Source organism: Epinephelus fuscoguttatus, linkage group LG17, assembly GCF_011397635.1.
Source record: "Epinephelus fuscoguttatus linkage group LG17, E.fuscoguttatus.final_Chr_v1".
NCBI classification, from domain to species: domain Eukaryota; kingdom Metazoa; phylum Chordata; class Actinopteri; order Perciformes; family Serranidae; genus Epinephelus; species Epinephelus fuscoguttatus.
The window spans coordinates 41,960,569-41,974,031 of record NC_064768.1 but is presented as its reverse complement, the minus strand read 5'-3'; the positions used below and the strand labels follow the sequence as shown (position 1 = coordinate 41,974,031).

General features: G+C 44.7%; 2 protein-coding genes across 5 annotated transcripts in view; both read right to left on the bottom strand.

Moving 5' to 3' along the window:
• LOC125904859 (zinc finger protein 835-like) overlaps positions 1-13,463 on the bottom strand; it is a 111,012-nt gene that overhangs the window by 14,869 nt on the left and 82,680 nt on the right. The window lies entirely within an intron of this gene.
• On the bottom strand, positions 1,668-13,090 carry LOC125904893 (gastrula zinc finger protein XlCGF8.2DB-like). Its single transcript, XM_049602607.1, has 3 exons — positions 12,903-13,090; positions 12,698-12,798; positions 1,668-3,324 (listed from the first exon to the last, which is right to left on the bottom strand). Exons 2-3 carry the CDS (start codon positions 12,738-12,740, stop codon positions 2,291-2,293), a joined length of 1,077 nt encoding a protein of 358 aa, XP_049458564.1. The 5' UTR covers positions 12,741-12,798; positions 12,903-13,090; the 3' UTR covers positions 1,668-2,290.

Sequence of the window (13,463 nt, the reverse complement as noted above, 5' to 3'; positions counted from 1 at the left end):
TCTGAAGAAAGATAATTGAACAATTTTCTTTAAAGAAAATAAAAAGGTTACTTTAAACAAAGTCGGGCAGCACAGTGGTGTGGTGGTTAGTACTCTCGCCTCACAGCAAGAGTGTTGCCGGTTCGATCCCAGGCGTGGGAGCCCTTCTGTGTGGAGTTTGCATGTTCTCCCCGTGTCAGCGTGGGTTCTCTCCGGGCACTCCGGCTTCCTCCCACAGTCCAAAGACATGCAGACTGGGGACTAGGTTAATTGGTGACTCTAAATTGTCCGTAGGTGTGAATGTGAGTGTGAATGGTTGTCTGTCTCTATGTGTCAGTCCTGTGATATTCTGGCAACCTGTCCAGGGTGAACCCTGCCTCTCGCCCGATGTCAGCTGGGATAGGCTCCAGCCCCCCTGCAACCCTCAAGAGGATGAAGCGGTTAGAAGATGAATGAATGAATGAATTAATGAATGAATAAACAAAGTCCCCAAAAATTTAAAAATGGCCCAAAACTTTTACAGTATGAAGCTTAAAGCTGACTCAAATTGTACACTATGCCATACTGGGGCAGTTGGTACCTTTTATCATATATGGGAATGTCCTGGCATAGTTAAATTCTGGAAAGTGACTAAAGATAATCTGTCCACTATACATGTACTATACACCCCTATTTCCTCCCCTTCTGTGCCGATTCTTAATGATCTCTCTCAGCTCCACTTACGAAAACCCCAAAAGCGTGTATTTATGTCTGGTTTGACAGCTGCACAGAAGATGGTCGCAACTAGGTGAAAACCTCCACATATACTAACCTGCCAGCAATGGCTGCTCACTTTCATAGATGTTGTTTATCTTGAATTATCTACATCACGCATCCATGGGCTGAAAAAGGAGACTATAAGGCTTTGGGCACAAACAGGATCTCAAAGGCCTTTTAACTTGAAAAGCACCCCCTTTTTTTCCTTTTCCTTATAACCTTTTTATTATCGATTTACTAAATTATTCATTCATATTTTTCCCCTCAGGTCCTGCTTCTGTGTGTTCTGTGTTCCCTGTTGGGCTTTATAATCTACATTCTAATTGTTGTAGACATCTATCATCATCTGTCATGGGCTATCATTTTATGTTTATTTGTTTATTTATTTTAATTTTCTTTTTTTTCTTTTCTTTTATTTGTATGTATTTATTTTATATCTATATATCTATCTGCATCTATCTATATCTATATTTATATGTATATATATATATATATATATATGATTTAGAATGTATGTATAAGCAGTATGCATACAAGTAACTTTGTATGCACATGCACATATAATGACATAGGTATGAGTGACTGTATATCTGGGCAAGCAATTCAATGTGAAATCCATTTGTATCAGTCTGTACACTTTGTGGATCAGTCCCTTTGCATATGGTTATTTGTTATGTTGTCTTATTATTTTTATTCCCTGTTTTGTTACTGATCATATGTCTGCTTCTTCTTCATAATAATCATCACGAATGAGAGCGGAATCACAAATCACCAAAATGTTTTTAAAGAAAACATACATTGGGTTTAGAGGGTATGTTTTCTTTAAAACTGGAAAAAATAAAATAAAAAATAAAAATAAACAGAAATTTCAAAAAAAGAAAGAAATTATTTAAAGGTAAAACGGTAGCCAAAATAGATTTTATTTATTTATTTATTTTTAAAGGACTGAAATGTTTAAAGAACAAAATTCACCAAAAATTTCTACAGAAAAAAAGTCACCTTTTTTTTTTCAACTTTCAATTTCTTAAGAAAAGTTGGCAAATTTTTTTTAAAAACGGGCTGAAATGTTTTATGGAAAAAAAAAATTACCAAACACTTAGAAACAAAAAGCAAAATCAGCAAAAGTCATGAAAAGCACTTTATTCATAAATGTATTTTTTATCATTATTAATTCCAAAGTTTTTATTGGACAGAAACAGACTGATGTCATCAGCATATAAAATAACAACTACATTTAAACAGAGACTGGATTATTAATGTAAAGAAGAAAAAGAACAGGACCAACAATAGAACCCTGTGGAACCCCACACATGACGTTGGCCTCATGGACGACACAATAATAAAGTCCCAATGTCCTCAAACAAGTACTTCCATGTCTTGTGGTCTCACTACCACTAGATGGCAAGAAGTGTCCACAATCGAGGAAAACAGGTCTGAGTTAAGTAGAATAAAGTCTAAATTCAAGTAAACCCAGAATGTGATGTCCTCATGTGAGGATGCAGGATCACAGGAGGATATAACTACAACAGGAAGAAGAAGGGAGTTTTCGAACACCTCAGCTGAACGTCTTGTCGTCTATGTGAATGGTCATGTGACGTCTCATGGTCGCTCTTATTTTGAAATGTTTACCACAAACTGGACAACCAAAGGGTTTCTCCTCTGTGTGAGTGATCATGTGACTCTTCAGATACGCCTTCTGCGAAAATCTCTGACAACAAACAGAGCAGTCAAACGGTTTCTCTCCCGTGTGGATCTTCATGTGTTTCTGCAGAGTCCCGCCCTGAGCGAAGGATTTCTGACAGACCGAGCAGGTGAACGGTTTGTCACCGGTGTGGATCCTCATGTGTTTCTGTAAAGTTCCACCCTGTGTGAACGACTTCTTACACACTGAGCAGCTAAATGGCTTCTCTCCTGTATGAGTCCTCATGTGGATCTTCAAATCCCCACTTTCTGTGAAAGATTTACCGCACTCGGAGCAGCTGAATGGTTTCTCTCCAGTGTGAGTCCTCATGTGTTTCTGTAAGTTTCCATTCTGAGTGAAAGATCTCTTACAGACAGAGCAGCTGAATGGTTTCTCTCCTGTGTGGGTTCTGATGTGCGTCTTCAGATGTTCACTGATACCAAATCTTTTCCCACACTCAGAGCAGCTGAACTGTTTCATTCCAGCTCTGCATCTTGAATCCCTGACAGGAAGTTCATGTTCCACAGAGGTTAACCCTGACTGAGGTTCTCTGGTCTCTGTCCAGTCATCGCTGTCGTCGGTCTCGGCTTCAGAAGAATCTCCAGTCCTGTCCTCAGTGTCTGGACCTGAGTTCCTGTCCAGTCCTGGTCCTGGTCCTCCACAGTGGTGTCCCTCAGACTGAGGTTCCTCTTCATCATCTTCACTCTTCAAAGGGACAGGAGTGAATGTGAACTTGGTGATATCAGCCTCCTCCAGCCCTTGAAGCTGCTCTCCCTCCTGACTGCTCCACAGTTCCTCCTCTTCCTCTTTAATGTGTGGGGGCTCTGGGTCCTCCTGGTCCACACTGGAGCTCCACTCCTGCTGCTCCTCTTTAACCACGATCACTTTCTGGACGTCTGAAGATAAAACTGAAACACAGGCAGAAAGTGTTATGTGAGTATTTGGACATTTTGACATCTACAATTTCATGACATGTCAAACTCGAATGAAAATTCATCTGCAACCATTTTAATAGTTTACTGGTTTCTCAAATTTAAGGATTTGTTGCTTTGGTTTGTTTTAAATGACCATAAACTAAATATTTAGGGGTTTTGACAGTTCCATCCATTCATTATCATATGCATATCCAAGGCCAGGTCGCTGGGACAGCGGGCAAAGCAAGGCATTCAAAAAGTTCCTCTCCCCAGCAACCTTTCCTATCCTTGAGGATCCCAAGGCGTTCCCAGACCAGATGAGATATATAATCCCTCCAGTGTGTTCTGGGTCTGTTTCGGGGCCTCCTACCAGCTGGACGTGCCTGGAAGACCTCTAACGGGAGGATCCTGCTCAGATGGTCAAACCAACTCAACTGGCTCCTTTCACTGCAAAGGAGCAGCGGCTCTACTCCGAGCTCCCTCCGGATGTCTGAGCTCCTCCCCCTATCTCTAAGGCTGAGCCCAGACACCCTACAGAGGAAACTCATTTTGGCCACTTGTATCCGCGATTTCAGTTTTTCAGTCACTACCCAGAGCTCATGACCATTGGCGAAGGTTGGGACGTAGATGAACTAGTAAATTGAGAGCTTCACCTTCTGGCTCAGGTCCCTCTGAACCACAGCAGTCCACTGATCCATCTCACGCTTCATTTTACTCTCACTCATGAACAAGACCCTGAGATACTTGAACTCCTTTGTTAAGGGCAATAATGGTCTCCCAACCCAGAGAGGGAACAATCCACTGTCACAGACTGATCAAGCCAACAGATCATCTGCAAGGGGCTGAGATGCAATCCTGAGGTCACCAAACTGGAACCCTGCCTCCCCCCGGCTGTACCTCAAGATGTGTCCATGAATATCAATCAATCATACAACATCCGTCTGTCCTTAGGACCCTCACAGCTGATCAGGAAAAACTCCCCAAAAAACCCTTTAACGGGGAAAAAACGGTAGAAACCTCAGGAAGAGCAACTGAGGAGGGATCCCTCTTCCAGGACGGACAGACGTGCAATAGATGTCGTACAGAACAGATCAACATGATAAATTAACAGTAATCCACATGACACAATGAGACAGAGAGAGAGAGAGAGAGAGAGAGAGAGAGAGAGAGAGAGAGATGCAGGTAATGACAGTATCTTACAACAACATTATTGAAAGTAATAATATTATAGTTATAGTTCTGGCTACTGCGGTACAATATGTTGAAAGTATGTATTAATATCTGGCAGTATACATGTGTGACAATAGTCATATGCGTATAATAACAGTAGAAGTATGACTAATGGTAACAGCAGCAGCAGGAGGCATCTGGCAGAACCACGGCAGCAGCACAACCACACACCACAGTTAATCTGAGAGACAGTGGAGCACAAAGGCTCCGGAGAAGAAGCCGAGTTAGTGACATCCAGAATGGCCGAGTTAGCAAGATGCAGTAATAGGATACGAGAGAGAGAGAGAGAAGGAGAGAAGGTGCCCGGTGTATTATAGGGGGGCCCTCCGGCAGACTAGGCCTAAGTCAGCCTAACTAGGGGCTGGTACAGGGCAAGCCTGAGCCAGCCCTAACTATAAGCTTTATCAAAGAGGAAAGTCTTAAGTCTAGTCTTAAATGTGGAGACGGTGTCTGCCTCCCGGACCGTAACAGGAAGATGATTCCACAGGAGAGGAGCCTGATAGCTGAAGGCTCTGGCTCCTGATCTACTTTTGGAGACTTTAGGGACCACGAGTAACCCTGCGTTCTCAGAGCGCAGTGTTCTGGTGGGATAATATGGCACTATGAGCTCTCTAAGATATGACGGAGCTTGACCATTTAGAGCTTTATAAGTTAACAGTAGGATTTTAAATTCAATTCTGGATTTTACAGGGAGCCAGTGCAGAGAAGCTAAAACAGGAGAAATATGATCTCTCATATCACAAACAGAATCGATGACAAGAGGCGAAGGCCAACACCCACTCACAACAATGTTGACTTTGTGCTGAGTGTGTGGACAGAGCTCTCACTTTGGCTATACAGGAACAAGATTGCCCGTAGCAATGACCCCGGTACTCCGAATTCCCCAGTAACCCCAGGACTCAAAGTCCACAAAACACATGTAGACTGGATGGGCAAACTCCCACGACCCCTCCAGCAGACTCGCAATGGTAAAGAGCTGGTCCACTGTTCCACCACCAGGACAGAATCTGAGGTTTGACAATCGGTCGAAGTCTCCTTCCCAGCACCCTGAAATAAAGTTTACCAGGCAGACCTATCAGTGTGATTATGCAATAATTGGACCACACTCTCCAGGAAAGAGAACCAGCACCTCGGTCTGCCATTCCACAAGCACCAAAGGTTGCCAACATCCATGTGACACTGACGAGGCATGTCAGCCAAGACAGCTTAACAATACCTGGTCAGAGGTTCTTCTCCTCTGCTAAACATAGCCCGAGACAAGCCCTGCTTCCCTAACTTGGTTGTCTAACTGTTTGCCAGAACTTCCTTGTGGACAGTCAAAGGTCTTTGCTTTGGCCACCCTTAAAGCATTTCTAGTCACCTGGTAAATATTTTCTGCTTCAGGAGACCCCTCGGCCAACCAAGTCCGAAAGGCCTTCTTCTTCAGCTTGACGGTCTTCTTCAACGCTGAGTGTCCAGTAGTGGGCCCTTAGCTTGCCACCATGACAGGCACTGACGATCTTCTGACCACAACTTCTAGGACTCACCTTCACAACAGAGGTCCTGAACATGGCCCACTCGGATTTCATGTTCCCAAACATCCCCTAGAATGCACAAAAAAATCTTTCAGAGGTGGGAGTTGTAGACCTCACAGACAGGGGCCTCACCCAGACATTCCCAGTTCACCCTCACAACATGTTTGAGTTTACCAGGTCTGTCTGGCAGCCTCCCCCGCCATCTGATCCAACTCACCACCAGGTGTTCAAGACATATGGCCACAGATCTTATAATCAACCTAAAAGATGATCATTGATCTCTGGCCAATGGTGTTCTGGTACCAATAACACTCATGAACCTCCCTATAATATCACCCCAAGGCAGGTGCAGCCCCTCTCAGATCCTCTCTGGAAGAAATGGATAGAGGAGTGCCTGTCATCAATCCAAAGATGTTAAAGAGGAACCAGAGGTAGAGGAAACTGGTTGTCGGTGATATGGTGGTAATAAAGGATTCTTAAGCGCCTCCTGGTTCTTGGCCACTTGGCAAGATCCTGTGGGTTTTTACAGACAAACAGGTACTTCTGAATTCTGTGAGATTACAGACTGAAGTGATCATCACAGAGAGGCCAGGGACCAATCTGGTCCTGGTACAGAGAATGTAGATTTGTTTGTATGGACTTGACCTGGCTGGAACTTGGTGTACTTTGGCTGCGACATGGCTAGCTGTCCCGAACTCATCAGGGCCACTGTGGACAATGCTTGTGATTCCACCAGGTGCACCGCAGCGCCCTTTGAAAGAATCTAAGTAACACCTCTCAGATCTGCTCTGCTAAAAATAAGTGTCTTATCTAATTTTTGACAAGCCGCACTGCAAAGAGCAGACTGAGCTGGACAGGAAGTGGGATGACCTAATTTGGCGCTTAGTCACTCCACTCCACGGACAGGACCTCAATCATGTTGCTGACCTCGATACTGTCCCTTGTGTTTACATGTTGTTAACATTAGAACGTCACCGGCACTGTCGCCACCATGATGTCAGAATAAACAGCAGGGTTTCCCAGATCATTAGCAGACTCTGACGCGATGATTCTCCCAACCATTCACCAACTGTTACCAGTCCAAAGAAAAACAAATCATTGCTTAAAAGCTTACACAGTGTAGCCTGCAGCTGCACAGTTCTGGTCATCGTTAGCTTGCCAAGACATTGGAAAGAACCAAAAGTCATTTGTAATTTCTACCCTCAGATAGCGTAAATCCACCAGTAAACCACCCAGCTCAGGTCGTCCATCCTCCGGGAGCCGACTGCTGCACACCTGACGGATTATAGAGGTAACTGAGGTGTTCTCTGAGCTTCACTAAGATTGTACGTTAGCTGCAGGAGGCATCACTTGGCTTTGTTTTTTATTGGTCTATTTAATAAATAAAGTAGGATCATAGTACAGTAGGAACACCACAATATAGCGAGAACACAGTGCAGCTGGAACACAACACAGTGGGAACACAGTACAGAGGGAACACAGTACAGTGGGAACACAGTACAGTGGGAACACAGTACAGAGGGAACACAGTACAGAGGGAACACAGCAGAGAGGGAACACAGTACAGAGGGAACACAGTACAGAGGGAACACAGCAGAGAGGGAACACAGTACAGTGGGAACACAGTACAGTGGGAACACAGTACAGAGGGAACACAGTACAGAGGGAACACAGTACAGAGGGAACACAGCAGAGAGGGAACACAGTACAGTGGGAACACAGTACAGAGGGAACACAGCAGAGAGGGAACACAGTACAGTGGGAACACAGCAGAGAGGGAACACAGTACAGTGGGAACACAGTACAGAGGGAACACAGCAGAGAGGGAACACAGTACAGTGGGAACACAGCAGAGAGGGAACACAGTACAGTGGGAACACAGTACAGAGGGAACACAGCAGAGAGGGAACACAGTACAGTGGGAACACAGTACAGTGGGAACACAGTACAGAGGGAACACAGCAGAGAGGGAACACAGTACAGAGGGAACACAGTACAGTGGGAACACAGTACAGAGGGAACACAGCAGAGAGGGAACACAGCAGAGAGGGAACACAGTACAGAGAGAACACAGTACAGAGGGAACACAGTACAGAGGGAACACAGCAGAGAGGGAACACAGTACAGAGGGAACACAGCAGAGAGGGAACACAGCAGAGAGGGAACACAGTACAGAGGGAACACAGCAGAGAGGGAACACAGCAGAGAGGGAACACAGTACAGAGGGAACACAGTACAGAGAGAACACAGTACAGAGGGAACACAGTACAGAGGGAACACAGTACAGTGGGAACACAGCAGAGAGGGAACACAGTACAGAGGGAACACAGTACAGAGGGAACACAGCAGAGAGGGAACACAGTACAGAGGGAACAAGGCACAGCGGAAACACGGCACAGCGGAAACACGGCACAGCGGGAACAAGGCACAGCGAAAACACGGCACAGCGGGAACACGGCACAGCGGAAACACGGCACAGCGGAAACACGGCACAGCGGAAACAAGGCACAGCGGAAACACGGCACAGCGGGAACAAGGCACAGCGAAAACACGGCACAGCGGGAACACGGCGCAGCGGGAACACGGCGCAGCGGGAACAAGGCGCAGCGGGAACAAGGCACAGCGAAAACACGGCACAGCGGGAACAAGGCGCTGTATCACCTGCTGAAATCCAGTCATAGACAGCGATAACGAGAGAGCTAACACAAAGCTGTCATCATCGTAATGGTCCGTGGTCATTTTTAGTGTTTTTCACGTGTTGTATTTTAATGAACTTCTACAGATTTAATAGGATTGACTTCAAACATGGATTGTGTGAGCTCGACTAGTTTGTGATCTGCCTCACGTTAAAGGGCACGTTTTTGTCCTTTTGATGTTTTTTTGTTTTGTTTTGTTATTTCGGAAGGATGCGCCACTCAGAGTGGCAGCAAGTCTGAACAGCTCCTGTTTTGAGTCGTGTTTGTTTCGGTTTTTAATGATTGTTAATTTTTCCAATGTGATGACTGTCTCCTGTGTGAACCTACCTGGCTTCTCTATTAGGGGTGTAAATCACCAGCTTCATCACGATACGATATTATATCGATTTGTTTGGATGACGATATGATGTTTGCCGATATCACAAAGTCTGTCACGATATGATTTCGATTCGATTCAGTTCAGGAGCCTGCGATCGATATGACGTGATATCATATGCCCAGCTAACACAATCATTTACATCAACTCACAAAAACAACTACAATATGATCTGACCATTTTATTTCTGAGCTCTTCCAGGTATCAGGCATTTAAATGAAAAACAGTATTCTTCTGTAACAAAAAATAATAAAAACAGACCTGTTCACTAAAATGGTGACACAGACGTGCTATGTGAATTTCAAAATAAAGGTGTATCTTTAAGATGACGATATGGATCGATGTTTTCATTTTGCGTCAATGTAATCAAATTGTTAATCAACGAATCGATGTATCGATACACCCCTATTCTCTACTGTGCGAGCGGACAGGAACGCGGAGGCAGGCAGCAAAAACAGAGGTGAGGGATTGATCCTGCTTGTGAACAATAAATGGTGTCATCCTGGACATGTCACAATGAAGGAAAAACTCCCCAAAAAACCCTTTAACAGGGAAAAAACGGTAGAAACCTCAGGAAGAGCAACTGAGGAGGGATCCCTCTTCCAGGACGGACAGACGTGCAATAGATGTCATACAGAACAGATCAGCATAACAAATTAACAGTAATCCACATGACACGTGAGAGAGAGATGCAGGTAATGACAGTAGCTTACAACAACATTAATGAAAGTAATAATATTATAGTTATAGTTTTGGCTACTGTGGTACAATATGTTGAAAGTATGTATTAATACCTGGCAGTATACATGTGTGACAATAGTCATATGTGTATAATAACAGTAGAAGTATGACTAATGACGCCACTATTGTTTACATTCCACCGCAGGCAGCAACGGCAGTGGCGTGTGACGTCATCCATTAAACTGTTGCTAGAATTCAGACCCAGCACCCTCGTGCATTCATTGCAATAACGGGGGATTTTAACAACACCACTCTCTCCTCCAATCTGATTGGGTTTGTTCAGTATGTGGACTGCCCCAGCAGGGAGAATAACACACTGGTTTTGTTTTATGGAAATGTCAAGGACGCCTACCGTGCCTCTGTCCCACCACCTCTTGGCAGATCAGGTCATAATCTGGTCTCTCAGCCTACATACAAACCTTGTGTATTAAAGTTGCCTGTTACAACCCGCTCAGTCATGAAGTGGTCCCCACAGACCAGTGAGTCTCTCAGGGACTGTTCTGAATGCACAGACTGGACTGTACTACTGGAACCACAGGACAACAACATGGACATGGACAGTAGAGTGGATATTCTAAGAGAATATCTAAACTTCTGTAGGGACACTGTGATGCCAGTAAAGACTGTACGCTGCTCCCCCAACAACAAACCCTGGGTCAACAATAACATTAAACAGCTCCTCAACCAGAACAAGTTGGCATTCAAGCAAGGGGACAAGGAGAGTCTGAGGGAGATTCAACATGAGCTGAAGGGGAGACAGAGACAGGTAAGGGTGGACTACAAAAGAAAGGTGGAGAGTAAGCTGCAGTAGAACAACATCAGAGAGGTGTGGAGGGGAATGAAGAACATCACAGGCTATTCAAAGACGAATATCCAGGTTATGGATGGTGATGTGGACAAAGCCAACAACTTCAACCTGTTCTTTAACAGGTTTAATGGAGGGGGCAGCGTTCACCCTACCCCTGCATCCATCCCCCCTTCCACAGTGTCACCTGCTGCTGCTGCTCCACTGTCACCTGGAAGTAGCCCCTCCCACACTACTGTCGCTACAGCTACAGCTACAACATCTACCACCTACGGCCAACTACCACTGTCCTTTACAGCAGACGATGTGAGGGCGGGGCTCAGGAGACTGCGTACTGGGAAAGCTGGGGGCCCAGGTGGAGTGTGTCAAAGGCTCCTGAAAGACTGTGCAGCCCAGCTAGTGGAGCCCCTTCAGTGGATCTTCAACAGGAGTCTTCAAACTTGTACCTTTGCCCAAAGTGGGGCGCCCGGCTGAGTTAAATGAATACCGACCGGTGGCCTTAACATCACACATTGTGAAGACCCTGGAGCGCCTGGACTCCCGTTTCCTGAAGTCAGAGGTCGCTGATGCGGTGGAACCCCTCCAGTTTGCCTATCAGGAGCACACAGCAGTGGAAGATGTGGTTCTTCACATGCTGCATCAGGCCTACACCTACTTGGAGGAGCCAGGGTGTTGTGTCAGGATCCTTTTCCTCGCTCCACAGGGAACTGATTTAGCACTGTTCTGTTCACACTCTACACAGCAGACTTTAAGTACAACTCCTGCCACACACAGAGTCCTGCCACATACAAAAATACTCTGACAATACAGCTATTGTGGCTTGTATCAGGAGTGTTCAGGAGCAGGAGTACAGGGACCTTGTGGATGCCTTCAGGGGCTGGTGCAGTCAGTGCTGTCTCCACCTGAACACAGCTGAAACTAAGAAGATGGTGGTGGAAGTCACACCATCAACTAGTCTCCATACAGGCGGAGGACATTGAGGTGGTGCACACCTACAAATATCTGGGGGTCCACCTGGATGATGAGCTGGACTGGTCTAATACTGACGCCCTCTACAGGAAGGGGCAGAGCTAGGCCTGTCACAATAACAAATTTTGCTGGGCAATTAATTGCATCAGAAATCATTGCGATAAGCGATAATGTTACGTAATATTGTGCTTTTAAGACCATTTTTATTATTGTTGTAATTTTGCTGTTTTTACTCTCCCTTTTGTATTTACTTTGTCGGTGGAACGCCTCCGCAAAGACACTCGCTGACAAGAGCTTTCCGTCCATTCTTTACGCTAAGGAACCAACTCACCTGGCTGCCAGACGTTGCATGGCAGTGAATGCTCTTGTGGAGAGAGACGAGGAAAACAAACAACTTGTTAAAAAAGCTGTCTCAGTGCTGGGCAGGAGACTGGACCCAGTAAGAGCTGTGGTGGAGAGGGGCGCACTGAACCAACTGACACACACTCTCTCCACAGAGGAGCAGCTGCTCGTCTCACTGCGTTGATGAACAGTGTTTCAGGAGATCTTTCATCCCCACAATGTGAAGACTATTTAACACCTCCTGAATTCAGTCTCTCTCTCTCTCTCTCTCTCACACACACACACACACACACACACACACACACACACACACACACACACAACTGGACTGTGTAATGGACAATTTTATCTTAATTTCATGTCTATTTTATCACCACTGTGTTGTTGTCTTTTGTCTTTTATGAGCTGCTGGAGGCTGAATTCACCTTCAGGGATGAATAAAGTTCTTTGTATTCTATTAATGTTTTTTTTTTTTTTTTATCACTGATCAAATTCTTGACAGAAGTCGCTGCTACTTATTTGTGTTATAGGCTTTTTTTCATCATTTATTGTGATTTATATTTTATATGTTTCCTGTGACCTCAGAGCGCGAGTCTCTCCCTCATAAATAACGAACAGTCCCTAACCTGAGTCAGCAGAGTGACTGCAGCTGTCAGATAAATGTGGAGCAGAGGGAGTAAACAGTGTCACTTACTGTCCCCGTGTGTCCTCCAGGAGGACATCCTGTCTGGGTCCATGTCCCAGTGTCTCTCAGTCAGCAGCTCAGACTGTCTCCATCCTCCCAAAACACTCTCACTGACAGCAGCAGAAGGAATGAGACGTGTTAGCAGGAGCTAGCTGTGGCTAACGTTAGCAACATTAGCAGTGAAGCTGTTTCCGGCGGGAGAAAGAAAACAAACCTGCTCTTTGTAGTTTTATTTCAGCCTTGAAGTCCACATCCAGCTGTCTGTGACGTCACAAGGTCTTTACTAAACTAAACTCTGGAGCCTTTTCACTCCGCCGTCCTCCGCACGAGACTAATCACTACTGTAGGTTCCGGGGACGGAAGGGTTAGAGGTCGGACCAACCACTTCCGGGTAATCGTTCTTACGCCAAAAGTGTTTTAATAATGTCAATAAAATAAATGGTTTTGTTGTGATGCTGCCTCAAACAATGAGATAATAATAATAATAATAATAATTAATGTAACTTAAATACTTAGTGTGTAAGGACAGTTAGTGAGTGTAAATGGGAAACATAATTATTATATAATAATAAACATAATCATAATCATTATAGTAATATATTAAAAAATAAATTAAGAAAAATGTTTATTTATTCATTATTTAAAAAGAGCAATTACTCAGAAGTTGTTGTTCCATCCAGAAGGATTACAGGTCGGACCAACAATTTGTAATAAATAATAATGATGATGATGAATAATTTTGTAGCTGTCATGCTGTCACAATCAAACATATTAT